Source organism: Ceratotherium simum, chromosome 29 (assembly GCF_057802395.1).
Source record: "Ceratotherium simum simum isolate JZ-2026a chromosome 29, ASM5780239v1, whole genome shotgun sequence".
NCBI classification, from domain to species: domain Eukaryota; kingdom Metazoa; phylum Chordata; class Mammalia; order Perissodactyla; family Rhinocerotidae; genus Ceratotherium; species Ceratotherium simum.
The window spans coordinates 19604355-19618611 of record NC_141928.1 but is presented as its reverse complement, the minus strand read 5'-3'; the positions used below and the strand labels follow the sequence as shown (position 1 = coordinate 19618611).

The 14257-nt window shown below is 45.2% G+C and overlaps 1 protein-coding gene across 6 annotated transcripts in view; it reads right to left on the bottom strand.

Moving 5' to 3' along the window:
- The window catches only part of ASTN2 (astrotactin 2), an 841205-nt gene that overhangs the window by 343023 nt on the left and 483925 nt on the right, over positions 1–14257 (bottom strand). For all 6 annotated transcript variants that reach the window (XM_087419200.1, XM_087419201.1, XM_087419203.1 and 3 more), the window contains one exon: positions 4159–4309. In XM_087419200.1, coding sequence (XP_087275326.1) covers positions 4159–4309 — 151 coding nt within the window. The remainder of the gene's footprint in view (positions 1–4158; positions 4310–14257) is intronic.

Below are 14257 nucleotides of genomic sequence, written 5' to 3'. Positions count from 1 at the left end.
TGTTAGAGAATTAGCTTCCCTCCAACCCACAAGCAAGTAAAGATCATTTGAACTTGGGAAAAGAGGAATGTTGGAAATCTAACAAGATGGGCTTGCTAATGCTAAGGAATGTCCTTAAAAGAGACCCTGTGCTCTATTCCCACCAGGCTAATTGCATGGGGTGGTTGAAGAGGATGAGGGGCTACAGAAAATCAGGTGCACTTGAGGGATCTGAAGGCAAAGAGGGTCTAGCCTCACTTTCCAGATAGTGTCTGGTGGGTGGCAAGCATGGCCAAGTCTCTTCCCTGGCCTGAAAGCAAAAGCCTTCATGGTGTGTCTAGATCAAGAAGGCTTCATCCAGCGCCCCTCAGATCCTCATGGCCTCACAGTGGTATAAAAGAGCTGCTGGACATTCCTCATGCCCTCAGTAGGGTGGGAAAGCTACGTGATGGTTAGAGCCAGCTAGCCTCAAATGACACTGTGGTAATGATGAATAGTGCAAGACAGATGCCAAGATGGACCACATACCTGTAAATCAGGTGGGAACAGAGAGGTCCTGGCACATTACCAGAAAGAAAACAGAGTGATGGACAAGGGCCAGATGAGACAGCAGCTACCAGAATTGAGAGGTGGTGGTCCAGCACCAAACATCCCCTTACCTCCTGCCTAAGAAATACATCAACCCCCTTGAACTTAGATGTTAGAGGTAGGAGGCAGAAAAGCTAAACTTACTAGAATTCAATGGATGGAGTAGAACAGAAATGAAATTCAGTTACAGAAACATTAAAAAAAATTAGGTACACTGTGGTCCTGAAGGTGTGTGGCCCCAAATATCATATCTGGTACATGAAAACATCAGTAATGGTGGGCTCATCATCTTACACATAAATGGCACTTTGCAAATCCCAAATTAATTCCCAGTTACATTCTTTGATTTTTCAGAAAACCTATGAGTTCAAGAGCTGTTGCTCCCTGTTGAAATATCAAGAAACTGAGGCTAACAAGGTCAACATAGATTCTAAAGCTCACCGATGACCAAGTCAGGGCTTAAGCCCAATTTCTCAGACCAGCCTACTTTCCAAGGTTCTTTGCTGCCATTTCTTTTCAGCTACACAGGAAAGAAACCCAAGGTGGCCCTGGCACAGGAATAATACTGAGAATGTTGTCTTGGGCCTCCATCCTGCCACCTGGTGGTGGGACCATGGAAACTCACTCTGCTTCCTAAGCTTTGTTTCCACATAGGAAGGGAGCCTGCTGTCCAAGATTACTGTGAGGATGAATTATTGGATGTAGACGTGCTTTGAGAACTCTAAAATGTTCTAAAAATATAAGGTATTGTTATTTTTTTTTGCCAGGCTGAATTTTTTAGAATAAGGGGTGTAAGAAAAAGTTTCTCTTTGCAGGCATGACAGAGAGTCTACAGAGAAATGAGAGAGATTTTAAAATCCACTGTAAAAGTGTGTATTTCCCTGTCTATTCTTTTTTTTATAATTTTATTTATTTACTTTTCCCCCCAAAGCCCCAGTAGACAGTTGTATGGTCATAGCTGCACATCCTTCTAGTTGCTGTATGTGGGACGCGGCCTCAGCATGGCCGGAGAAGCGGTGTGTTGGTGCGCGCCCGGGATCCGAACCCAGGCCGCCAGCAGCGGAGCGCACGCACTTAACCGCTAAGCCACGGGGCTGGCCCTCCCTGTCTATTCTGAAAGCACGGAGAAGAGCTTGCCTTACATCCATTGAGCCCTGAAGTTGCAGCTTTAACATTAGATCTTTAATCTAGAGAGGAAGGTCTTTGACAACCTCATCAGACTGTTGAATTTTCTCCTAACCTCCAGGGAATGAATGTTCTTTCTCTCTTGTTTTTCCAGACTACATTAATGAGAAGGAAAGACACACACACACACACACACACACACACACACACACACACACACACACACCTCTCTGCATTCTGAGGTTTCATTCTTCTGGGACATCTATCCTCTAGGAGAAGGAGCTTAATTAGTTCAGGAAAGAGAACTGATGGGGAAAGGAGAAAGAGGCAGATAACTTAATCCTTTCAGAAATGTCAGCCTCCTGTTTTGGAGACAACACAGATGATTTGGGTCATCCTCTTCAGTTGTTTGTCCACTGACAAGCTCTAAGATGCCACCTCTCTGTCACCTGGCCTCACTTTTCCAATATGCAAAATGAAACGTTGGGTTGCAATGCTCTGAAGTAGACAGCTGCTGATGCACACTGACCTAGTATCCACTACCCAGCCCAAGAGTCTATGCCTGCCCCCAATTCACTACCACATATTTTAGGTGCAGCTGCCACTTGGCCCAAGCCCCAGGTATGACTGGTTCTGGGATGAGCCCAGTCCTTCTCCCTGACCACAGTGATTGGTACAGGGATGGGCATGAGAACCAAGATGGCCCAAGGAGATGGAATCCCGTGACTTTTGTTGGCGGGACTAGGAAAGAGATGTTCTTGTCCTGCAGGACTCACTGAGTGGAGAGGATGTGGCTGGCCTGAGAATGGCATGGTGCTAAGGAACACAGAGCTAAGAGAAAGAAAGGGATCCCAATGACATTATTTGAGCCTCTCGATCCTATTGTACCTAGACTTCATTTAAGCCAATATATTTCCTCTTTTGTCCTAACTAGTTTGAACTAAGCTTCTGCCACTTATAATCCCAAGAACTCTAACCAATAAAATCTTCAATTGTTCATTCACCTCTGAAGATCTGTTGATCTTTGAGTCTAAAATACAGTTTCATTGTATCATCTCATTCTCTAAAAGCTTCTTCTTTGTATTGGTCTCCTGGCCATTGTCTATTTCCCAGCTGTTGTGTAGGTGCATTAAGAGCTGACCATGTATTCTATTTCTCTTGGTCTCTTCCAGATATCCTAGTCCAGAGCAGGGATTCCCATCCTTGGCCCCATCCCTCCCTTCCTGACCTTCTTTCTTTCTTCCTTATTTACTGAGATGGACATTATGGGAGTGCTGAGCTGAATCAACAGATTCCCTGGGTTCTGTCTCAGCTTATTGGGTGAGATAAACATGAAAAAAGCCACTCTGTGCTATAAATTATCACAGGTGATATAATAGATGTAGGTCCAGAAAACAGTAGTGATCCTTAGAAGAGCACATTCACTTCTCCAAAGGGGGTGAGGGGAAGGGCTTCATAAAGGAAATGAATCTGGAAAGAGGTCCACTTGTTTGCTACATGGTCTGGAGGAGCAATTCACTCTAGGAAATAGACTGGCATGAGCAAAGGCTCTGAGGCATTAAACAGGCAATTATGTTCAGAGAACTACATCTAATTAGCTCCATTTGACTCTAGTGCAGAATAAAGTAAAGTGAATGAGAGGTTGGAAAGGGTTCAAACCAAGAAGGGCATTTAATGTCAGGCTAAGGAGTTTAGTTTGAAGGGCAATGATTCCCAAGTATCCAAGACACACCTTGCGGCTCCCCCACATAAATACACTCATTAAACTGTTACAAATTCAGGTTCCTGAGATCTAACCCCCTCTATAGAATCAAAATTTCTGGTGTAGAACCCTAGAAACTGCATTTTAAACCAGCACCCTAGGTCATTCCTATAAAACAATCATCCAGTTTGGGATCCTCTTCTATAGGCAACAAGGATACTCATGTATCTTCTCCTATGTCCTTATCCCACATTAGATACTAAAACTCCATGTAAATAAGGCCACTTTCCCCGCTCCATGCCTTTGCCTTGGTCATTCCCACTCTTTTCCTAATGTAAGTTGACCTGAGTGTTGAAGCCACTTCTGACACTAACTTCCCCAGGAAGCTTCTACAAACCTGAGGGTCTCAGCTGGAACTTTCTCTTCTGGGCATCTCAATGACATGTCCCCCACTGTGTTCACAAAGATAGGACATACCCTACTCTACTCCCAAACGGACTGTAAGCATCCTGAGGACCCACGTATGTAAAGCACTTAAGTTCTAATATCTCATTTCATTTTTCCAACAATTCCACAAGGTACGCTTAATTATCCTACTGAACAGATGAGGAAAACAAGGCAGCCAGGTGTGCCGAAGGCCACAGAAGCAGGAACTATCAGTAGTGTTGTCCTCTGTGACCAGCTCCCCCTCACAGGGAGGGGCCTTCAGCAAGTAGCCTTGGCACTTGGGCCAGTGCCATGTTCCAGAGCCAATGGGCACTTACCACACATCCTGAGGAGTCCACCTGGCGATCAGACACGCACTTGAAGTTTCGAGTGCAGCCACCATTGTTCCGAGAACAGTCACGAACTGGCCCGAAGGAGGACAGCAGGTCATTGATGGTTTCAAAATATGTAGACAGCATTGCTTCTTCCCTTAGAGAGAAAGGGGATGGTTAAAACCCAGAGACATTGGCATCATTAGATTAAAAAAATTAAATGTGAATTCATTACATTTGAGATCGTCATTTATTATATTTGTAAGAAAATGATACAAATACATATTTAAAAAGAAAGTAAGAAGAAAAGAAAGGCAAGAAGAACAAACCCAATAGGTATACCACCATGTGACACAGTGTTTAAGTCTAGTTGTGATGAAGAGGAACATACTTGGAACTTTGTATCCTTTACTTCACTAATCCTCATAATTTTGGAAGGTAGGTATGAGATTTCCATTTTACCAAAAAGTGAACTGTGGCTCAGAAGGGTGACCTGTCTTGCTGCAGGCCACCCAGCTTGTACTGTGGCAGAACCGAAGTTTGTGCCAAGCTCCCCCTGCATCCAAAGAGAAAGCTCTCCCTACTACACAACTCTTAACTTGCTTTATATACATTTCCACAGATTGCGGAGCTCCCCATAGCAAATCTGCAAAATGGGCACATTCCTATTATTCAAACTTTATGGATATAAATTGAAATTATGAAAGGTGTGGGGCTTACCCCAAATCATACAGCCTATAAACAGCAGAGCCAAGACACCAAACAGGACTTTCTGACCCTAGGATCCTAGAACTTCTTTTTTTCAGACCATTGCATACAAGTCACACCATCAAGACTGGTAGCAACAGCTTTTGGAAAGATCGCGGCATTCTAGGCAAATGCACGATTCCTTCCAAATGAGGTTCCCAAGAGATAAGACTGGACAAGATGTCATAATCCATGGATCCGCCAAAATTCTATAAGATGAGAGATACATGTAGAAGTTTCTGGATGTTGTTTTCTGGAGAAATGGCCCCAAATAAGGAATCTCAGCACTGTATCTGTGAGTATCTGTGATGCCCATGCTTGCAGGAGATACTAAAAGGGCACCACAGGCAGTGAGGAGAGGCAGCATAGTCTTCCATATATGTGACTCATGGAATCCAGAACTGTGAAAGAAGGCAGGTACCTGTGTATGCACACGTAGCAACAAGACACCAATGAGCACTATTGGTGATGTCCTGGACCCTCCTTCATCCCTTCTCCTAATCTTTCCCTCCTTAGGCCTGGAGCTCCAGGTTTGGGTCTCCTAGCTTATTCCCTGTCTCCAGTCTTATTCCCTTTCATCCCATCTTTCACACTGACTACCATGAACCTGGTAAATCCCAGCTCTAATTAGATACTCTATTGATCAATTGTTCTCCATTTCTTATACAAGAAAATCTAAATTAGCTTCTTCTGCATTCAAGGCTCTTCATAATCTGGTTCCTGCCTAGCTGTCCAGCTACGTATACCCTGTACTCATATTCTCTGTCTGCTAGCCACAGGTCTCTTCTCATTCCCTAAACACACAATCTTAGGTCAGTCTCCCTGAAAACAGACTCTTAAATGGAGAGGTGCATACAGCGGGGTTATTGAGGAGCCCTCTCGGGATACACCTGTAGGAAGTGAGCAAGGCAGGATTGGGCAAAAGGTGAGGCTGACCCATACTGTGGTTGATGCCATGTGGATCTGAAACCTCATTGGTCCTGAGGGGAGCTCTGGAGCTGGGATGGCCCTTTAGGGTACCCTGAATGGAAGCAAGGGATTCCAGGCTTCTGCATCACCACATCAGCCAGTCATTGGCCAAGGGATGCCATCTGGAAGGGGGTATCCTTGGGTGAGGCAGTTGCCTGTGGCTGAAGGCAATGACCAATGAGGATGCAGCTGTGAACCATCAGCCACCATCTGGGGGATGGGTGGGTCAGCCCTGAAGAGGGAATCTGAGTGCAGTATATACCTTCACCTCTCTGAATCCTTAATCATGCTCTTACTTCTGTCTGGGATGTTCATTTCTATATTTTCTCCCTGACAAAATCCTAAGAATCCTTCAAAAATATTCAAATTCCTTCCTTCCTTCCTTCCATCCCTCCTTTCCTCCCTCCCTCCCCCCTTCCTTCCCTCCCTCCTTCCTTCCTCTCTTCCTCCCTCCCTCCCTTCCTTCTTTCCTTCCTACAGTGCATTGCTTATTGAGTGCTTTTATGTACCAGGCACTATTCTAGGTACTGGGGATGCAACAGTGACAGTGGAAAAAGTCTTTACCGCCACAGAGCTTACTATGACCTCCTTTGAGAAAGCTCCTCACTTCTCCCCACCAGAATTAATTCCTTTTCCCTTTGAGTACATTTTTAAAATCTATTATCTTATTGATCTTAATTATCAGCTTTATGGTTTCCCAGAGAGACCGTAAGCTTTTTGAGCGAGGGGCTCGAGATTTACTCATCCCTCTTTGGCCACAGGAACAAGGCCTGGTAAGCATTTGTGCTAAGTAAATGTTTTCAAATGAAACAAAGAAAATACTAGAAGGCATGGCTGCAGCCTCCACCAATCAGTAGTTTTACCAAGAGTCTCTCCAACAAGACACTCTCCTGCCCCCCCACCCCCAACTCTGGGTTCCCATTCCAAACCCTCATGCTCAGGGCTGTAGTGTAGGCACAAAGGAGACAAGGTGAGGAGAGCTGCCAGACTACCTCTCCCTTCCTAACTTGTATAGAGTGGGTGAGGGAAGAGAATGAACAGTTCCCGAACTGAAGCTCTTGGGAGACTTGCCACTTTTGAATCATGGAAAAGGTTGAGGATTCTGGGAAGACATTAGACTATTAAAATATTAATATCCTTAGAGGGAGAAGACGTGGGAAATGAGAGGAGGAGATAAAAACAGACGAGAGATAATCTGAGAAACTGGAGAGCAAGAAAAGAGAAATGTAGAGAAACTTCTAGAAAGAAAGAAGAGAAACTGACAGGCAGAAACAGTCATCCAGAAGAAGATGGATGGATGGATGAATGGATGGATGGATGGATAGATAGATAGATAGCAGAGAGGTATGTAGATAGATATGGATGGATGGATGCATGCATGGATGGATGGTTAGACAGATAGAGAGAAAGAGATAGAGAGAAAGAGAGACACACCCAGAGGATTGCCATAGACAGAGAATCAAAGGGAGACAGAGAAAATGTGTGAAAAGAGCTAAAATTGAAGAGCTAGATTAGGAGGAAGACAGGAGTAAGAAACAAAGAGATTCAACAAGGAGAAAACATCAAGGTGAGCAGACAAATGTGTAGTGTATAGAGGAGAGGGAGAGGAGGCGAGAAGGCAGAGAAGGGAGGAAGAGGGGGAGAGGGAAGGGGATGGGGGGAGGATACAGACTCAGAAAGACACAGAATGAGAGTGAAGAGAAAGACACAGCATGAGTGGAAAAGAACACACACAGAGACAACAAGAGCAGAGACAGAGAACAACAGAGGGAAACAAAGAAAGAGAAGAGAAAAGCAAGCAAAAAATGTCACCTTCCCGTGGCACCTAGAGACAGCTCAGGCTATACAAATAAGGCAGCTGTTAGCTTTTCAAAGGATGGATCCTGCGTACACATCAGTTCCATGAGGGGAACATTATTTAAAACACAAAGATCTGACACAGGGGCTGTTACTGGGTCTAGAGTGATTGTGTCAGGCTGGGAAAATGAGGAATCTGGGCACAAGTGAGAGAAAGTGCTCAAGGCAGACGCTGACATTTTCTTAATTCAGGACTCAATCCCTCATCCCTGGTGCTGAATCCAGGGTCTGGGGTCTGTTGGAGCTTAGAGCTGCCCAAAGAGCAGGAGGCAAAGGGACAAGGGAATAGCACTGGAGGTGAAGGTGGGCTGGAGTGACAGGCACTGCAGCAGGGAATCAGGAGGTCTGGGTGAGAGTGCCAGCTTTGCTAGAAATCACCATCATCACCAACATCCCCTTCATCATCTGTGATGTCCTGAGCATCTGCCATGTGCCGAGATCTGTGCTAGATTCCTGCCCTGAGCTATCTCCTGTGATTTCCACCACAGCCCTACGAGGTACACATTTTTACTCCCATTGTGCAGCTGGAGAAACTGGGTCTTGGGGAGATATGTCACACACCCGTGTGAAGCACTGAGGTCAGGGTGGGTGAGTCCAACTGACATCAAGTCCTGAGTTTTCTCCAAACCATGATTAAGCTTGCCCAACGTGCTCCATGCCCTTGGCCAAGTCAGAGCTGTCATAACAGTAAAGTGGATAGAAATCTGTATCCAGTGCCTCTGTGTCTTAGGGGAGGAAGAGCTGGAAGGGCAGAGCCTGTGCAACCTTTGTAAACCAACCTGTGCTACCTCCTGGGTTGTGCACCTGCTACAACAGCCTCAATCCACACTGGAACCAAACGGCATGGTGTACCCATTTCCTAGAGCTGGCATCATGAGTACCACAAACTGGGTGACTCCAGACAACAGTTTATTCTCTCACAGTTCTGGAGGTTGGAAGTCCAAAATCAAGATGTCAGCACGGCCACTCTTCCTCTGTAGGCTCTAAGGGGAAAATCCTTCCTTGCCTCTTCATAGCTCCTCACGGCTCTTGGCAACTCTTGGCAACTCTTGGCATTCCCTGGCTTGTAGCTGCATCACTCCAATCTCTGTCTTTATCATCACATGTCCTTCTTCCTTGTGTCTGTCTGTCATTTCCTCTTGTTATAAGGACACCACCCATTGGATTTAGGGCCCGCCCTAATCATTGTGACTTTATCTTAATTACACTTGCAAAGACCTTATTTGCAAATACAGTCACATTCTGAGGTTCTGCGTGGATATGAGTTTTGGAGGGACACTACTCAATCCACTACTCATGGCTCAGAGGGAAGTTCTCAAGCTCACACAGTAGGACAGAGCCAAGGCTGGAACACCATGGTCCCCGGCTTTTACTCCAATGCTCCTAACACCACGCCAGCCCTTCCAGCTCCAGACTGTGCATGTTACATGTGGTGTTAACAAGGCCTGCAAAGTCTTAGAAAAAGGACCACGAGGAAGCCACTTTCCGTGTGATCTGTGCCTTCACTTGAGAGGAGAAAAGGCCAACATTAATTAAGCACCTACCACATCCCAGGCATTGTGTGGAGGGCATTTCACACACATTCTCTCAAGCACCCTACAGAACAGGGGTTGGCAAACTTTTCTATATCGGAATCCATAGTAAATATCTTAGGTTTTGCAAGCCCTGGTCTCTGTCCTAACTACTCAACTCTGCTTTTGTAGCGCATCAGCAGCCATAGACAATATGCAATGACGATATGCAAAATGCAATGAATGAGCATGGCTGTCTTTCAATATAACTGTATTTACAAATGGACACCGCGGGCTGGATGGCTATTTCCTGTTTTACATGGGAAAACCCACAGGTCAGTGTGGGTAGTAGGATTTGAACCCAGGAACGTCAAACTCCAGAACCCACATTCTTTCTCCTACATGAAGTTTCTTCTGACCCTCAGTCTTCTCATCTGTAAAATGGGAACAGCATCTGTCTGGCCCCCAACCATGTGGGATTATTGTGAGAATGCAATGACATGATGCATAGAAACGTGTTTTCTAAATTCTAAAACCCAATGCAAATCTACTCAGTGTTCATTCATTCAACAAATATTTGAGCATCTACTACACGTCTGGTACTGAGATGAGGATTATTATGGCTCTCCTTTGGCTTCTCTGTGCCTCTGTTTCTGCACCTCTTAAGTCCAGACACTGTCCAAGATGTTTCCAAGCATCTCTCCAGCTCTGACATCGTAATTCTGATAACTGGTTTCAAAACTGCGTCAGCCAGACCCTCCCCCACCACCTGGGCTGGTGAGGCTGCCATCCCCTCACTATCCGATTGCTCAAGTGTAAAAGCATCATGGGGGGGCCCATTTGGCTGAGTCACATGAGCCCCACGCAGGGTGAGCATTAGGCAGGGTGGCTGGGAACAGATGCCGACGTGGCCCGCTGTTAATAAACACCGGGAAAGATCTATGTCACTCATTGAGAGGTGTGAATGGATGACTCAGGGCCCAGACAGTGACAAGCCCCCAAGGGTGCAGACTAATCCTTCTCTGATAACAACGGGCAGCCTTGTTTCCTGAGAGCCTCGGGAGAGAGGAACCCAGGACAGCCACTTCATAGGAATCCAGCTGCCCTCCTGCCCCAACTGTCCCAGGGTTTAGGGAGGCTTCTGGGCCCCCAGCAGCAGGAACAGCAGTGTAGAAGAATGGATATGAGGCAGGTTTGTCTCCCAGATTCACTCACGATGAGACCTTGAGAAAGTTCCCTTTAACCCTGAGACTCCATTTTCTCATCTGAAAAGTGGGGATATTAATACCTAGCTGGAGAGTTAGCACGAGAAATAAATTAGATAATAGATGTAAAGTGTCCTGCACACAGAAAGTGCCCAACAACTGGCAGTAATTAGGACCATCTGAGTGTCCCTCAAAGTCGCAAGAACCGTGACCTCTGAATGTACGGAGAGAACAGAAGGAGGACCTGGGATCCCATATTGTCCATTGACTCATGTAAATTTTTTCACTGATGGCTAATTTGTTCTGCACTCTGGGTTGGTTCCTGGGAGACACAGGAATAGACGTGACATAGCATGTGCTAGGGAGAGAGGAAAAAAACAGCAAAAGAAATTAACCTAGCAATATAACTGGGCCCATAGGACCATAATGAGGCTCCCAACCCAGACCTTGGAAGTGGGGGGTCAGATAAGGCTTTTTGGAGGGAGCAATATTGACCCTGAGGCATGAAGGATAAGTAGGAATTAGCCAAATGAAGGAGGGTGGTGTGGGATAAGGGTATTCCAGTAGAGGGGAGAGAATATGCTAAGGCCTGGAGGTAAGAGAGGGTATACTCTGATTAGGGGAACTTCAAGCGATGCAAGGAAGGTGGAGTGTTGAGGAGAAGATAGAGGTGGCAAAAGACGGAACAGCAGAGCCTGTCAGGAGCCAGGCTAGACCAAGTCTGTGTGCCAGGCCTTAGCGATTCTGGATTTCACCCCGAGAGCTGTGGGTGGCCACCAAAGAGTTCTAAAAACAGATCCTGCTTTTATTTAGACTAATAATATAGATTAGTATTTTATAAAAATCATTATGGCAATAACAATAACAGCAACAATAATAGTTCATGCTTATTGAGCATTCATAATATGCCAGGAAATGTTTCAAGCATTACATGTGTCAACCTACTGAATCCTCATAAAAACACATTGAGGTAAATGCTACGATCATTCCCATTTTATAGAAGAAGCAGCTGAGGCACCATTTGGAGGATTAGGCGGTTTTGAGACCTGCTGAAGATAATGTAGGTATAGTGTTAGGAGAGTGGCTGGCAACATGGCAACTGCTTTGTAAAGATGAGTTGGAAAAAGGCTTCTGGGCGGCGGTGAGCCAGCACAAGCCAGAGGGAGGCAGATTTGGGCTTTTCTAAAGTCAGAGTTATTGAGCAATGGGCCGCTCTCTCCCAAAATCCTGCTGCTGCTGGCCACTGCAGGAATGCAAACTGAGGAGAGATGGCCATGCTCTGGGATGGTTGTGGAGGAGAGTCAAGCTTCCAGGAGAGGGCTGTACAATATCATGGTGACAGTAACAACAACAATGGCTAATCTCTACTGACAACTTTCAACATGAGAATTTTGACTTAATGTGGATTATCTCATTTAATTCTTGTCATAGCCCTATGGGATGATGCTATTCTTATCACCGTTTTGTTGAGTAAAAATATGCACACACTCACATGCAGGACCTGGCGCTTACCGAGGTGGGGGGGCCTTGCCCTGTGTCACACAGAGAGTCATAGCGGCAGTGCCCGGGGGGTGTGTCCGACTCCAACCTCCATAGTGTCCTGTCTTCCTCTTTAAGATCCCTTCCCACTCGGCGATTCCGGGACTGGTGTTCCAGCTGACACTTGTCATTCCCCTTCCCCCAGCAATTCCAGTTTGCACTAATTTAGGTCAAGAGTATATACTGCTGTGAAGAGTGGTCTCAGAGCTTCCTGCGAATGTCTTTGCCTTTGAGTAGCTCTTAAGCATCCTGCGTGCTGAGATTCCTCCTATTGCACGTCCCCCAGCCCACGGGGTGTACGGCAGCTGTTCACGGAATAAGCACAGGCCGGGAAGGAAGAGGAGAAGGGACCAATATGGCCCAGCAGCTGCGTGGTCTTGGCGACAAAGAGAAAATGATTGTGAGTGTCCATTGCCCATCTGTGAAATGGGAACAATAGTATTCAACACACAGGGTCGCGATTAGGACTCAGTGACATAAAAGATGCAAATGCCCCTCATCATCACCAGGCCCAAGTGGCCCTCAGTAAGGGGTGCCGTGGTTTGGAAATGCATTTGTTCATTTCACAGATATTTACCCAGCACTCTCCATGAGGGTTGGAGGTTAGGTCTATGGAAAAGAGCAAAACAGATGAGGCCTTGGTTCTCCTGGAACTTAGAGTCCAGTTAATGGAACAGAGTCACCCAGTAAGATCCTGACTCTATATCTATGCCTATGTCTATATCTATGTCTATATCTGTATCTATATCTATATCTATATATCTGATCTATGCCTATGTCTATATCTGTCTATATCTACATCTATATCTACATCTGTCTATGTCTATGTCCATATCTATATCTATGCCTATGTCTATACTATATATCTATATCTGTATCTATGTCTATATCTATATATCTATATCTATATTTGTATCTATATCTATATATACATATATGTCTATATCTATATCTGTATCTATGTCTATATATACATCTATGTCTATATCTATATTTATATATCTCTACCTATATTTGTATCTATGTCTCTACATATATCTATGTCTATGTCTATGTCTAAATATCTATATCTGTATCTATATCTATATATAATATATCTATGCCTATGTCTATATATATATGTCTATATCTATATATCTATATCTATATTTGTATCTATGTCTATATATGCATCTATGTCTCTATCTGTATCTGTATCAATGTCTATATATACATCTCTGTCTATGTCTATATTTATATATCTCTATCTATATCTGTATCTATGTCTCTACATATATCTATGTCTATATCTATGTCTATATGTCTACATCTGTATCAATATCTATATATATATGTCTATATATCTGTATCTATATCTATATCCATATCTATGTCTATATCTCTATCCACGTCTATATATATGTCTACATCCACCTATATCTATATCTATATCCATATCTACATCTATATCTATAACTATGTCTATATCTATAATTACAAACTATGATAGATGCTTAAAAAATACCGGGTACTATGAGAGCATACAGCAGAGGGGCCAATCTAATCTAGGGAGTGGGGGTAGAGGTTGGGCACGGGGGAAGCAGATTCCCCCAGAGAGTATTAGGCCTGGTGACATTTTGTCACACCAGGGTTCTCCCCAGGAGTGTTGGGATAATGCGTGTCCCCTCACTACCCACCCCCCCCACCTGCACAATGACTGTGGAGACCATCTGATTGCTGAGGCCACTGTTCCTCTGGCGAAAAGCCATCACCTCCTCCCTGGGGTTGTCCTGACTGCTCAGTCATAGAAATTCTCCTCTGTGCCCACCCCTCTTTCTCCTACCCCTTGCAAACCCCATCATTATTTTTAAAAGGAAACAGAAAAAGGTTCAGTGACAGAAGCTAAGTCTTGAGGATTATTTATTCCTAAAATGCCCACACGGAGTCATTGTGAGCTCCTCACTGCTCTCATCTCAGAGAGAAGCTCATTAAGATGGGCTCCAGAGGTGGGAGGGCACTGCGTTCTCAGGAGCAGTTGCTCAGAAAGCCCAGCTGGGGGTGTGTCCTGCTGCCCAGGGAGGGTGGGGGACCCTGGTGATCTGGAATGGCAGAGGGGGTTACCTGGAGCCAGGAGAGCCCATCACTAGAGAGTAAGTGGGGCTTTGTCCTCTAGCAGGAAGGGCACTGGCCTGGCAGCTCCATGTGTGAGATCTGAGTCCAGCTCTGCCTCGCTCTGCTCTGTGTCCCTGGGTGACCCTCTACCCTCTCTGGGCCTCAGGTTCCACATTTATACAATGA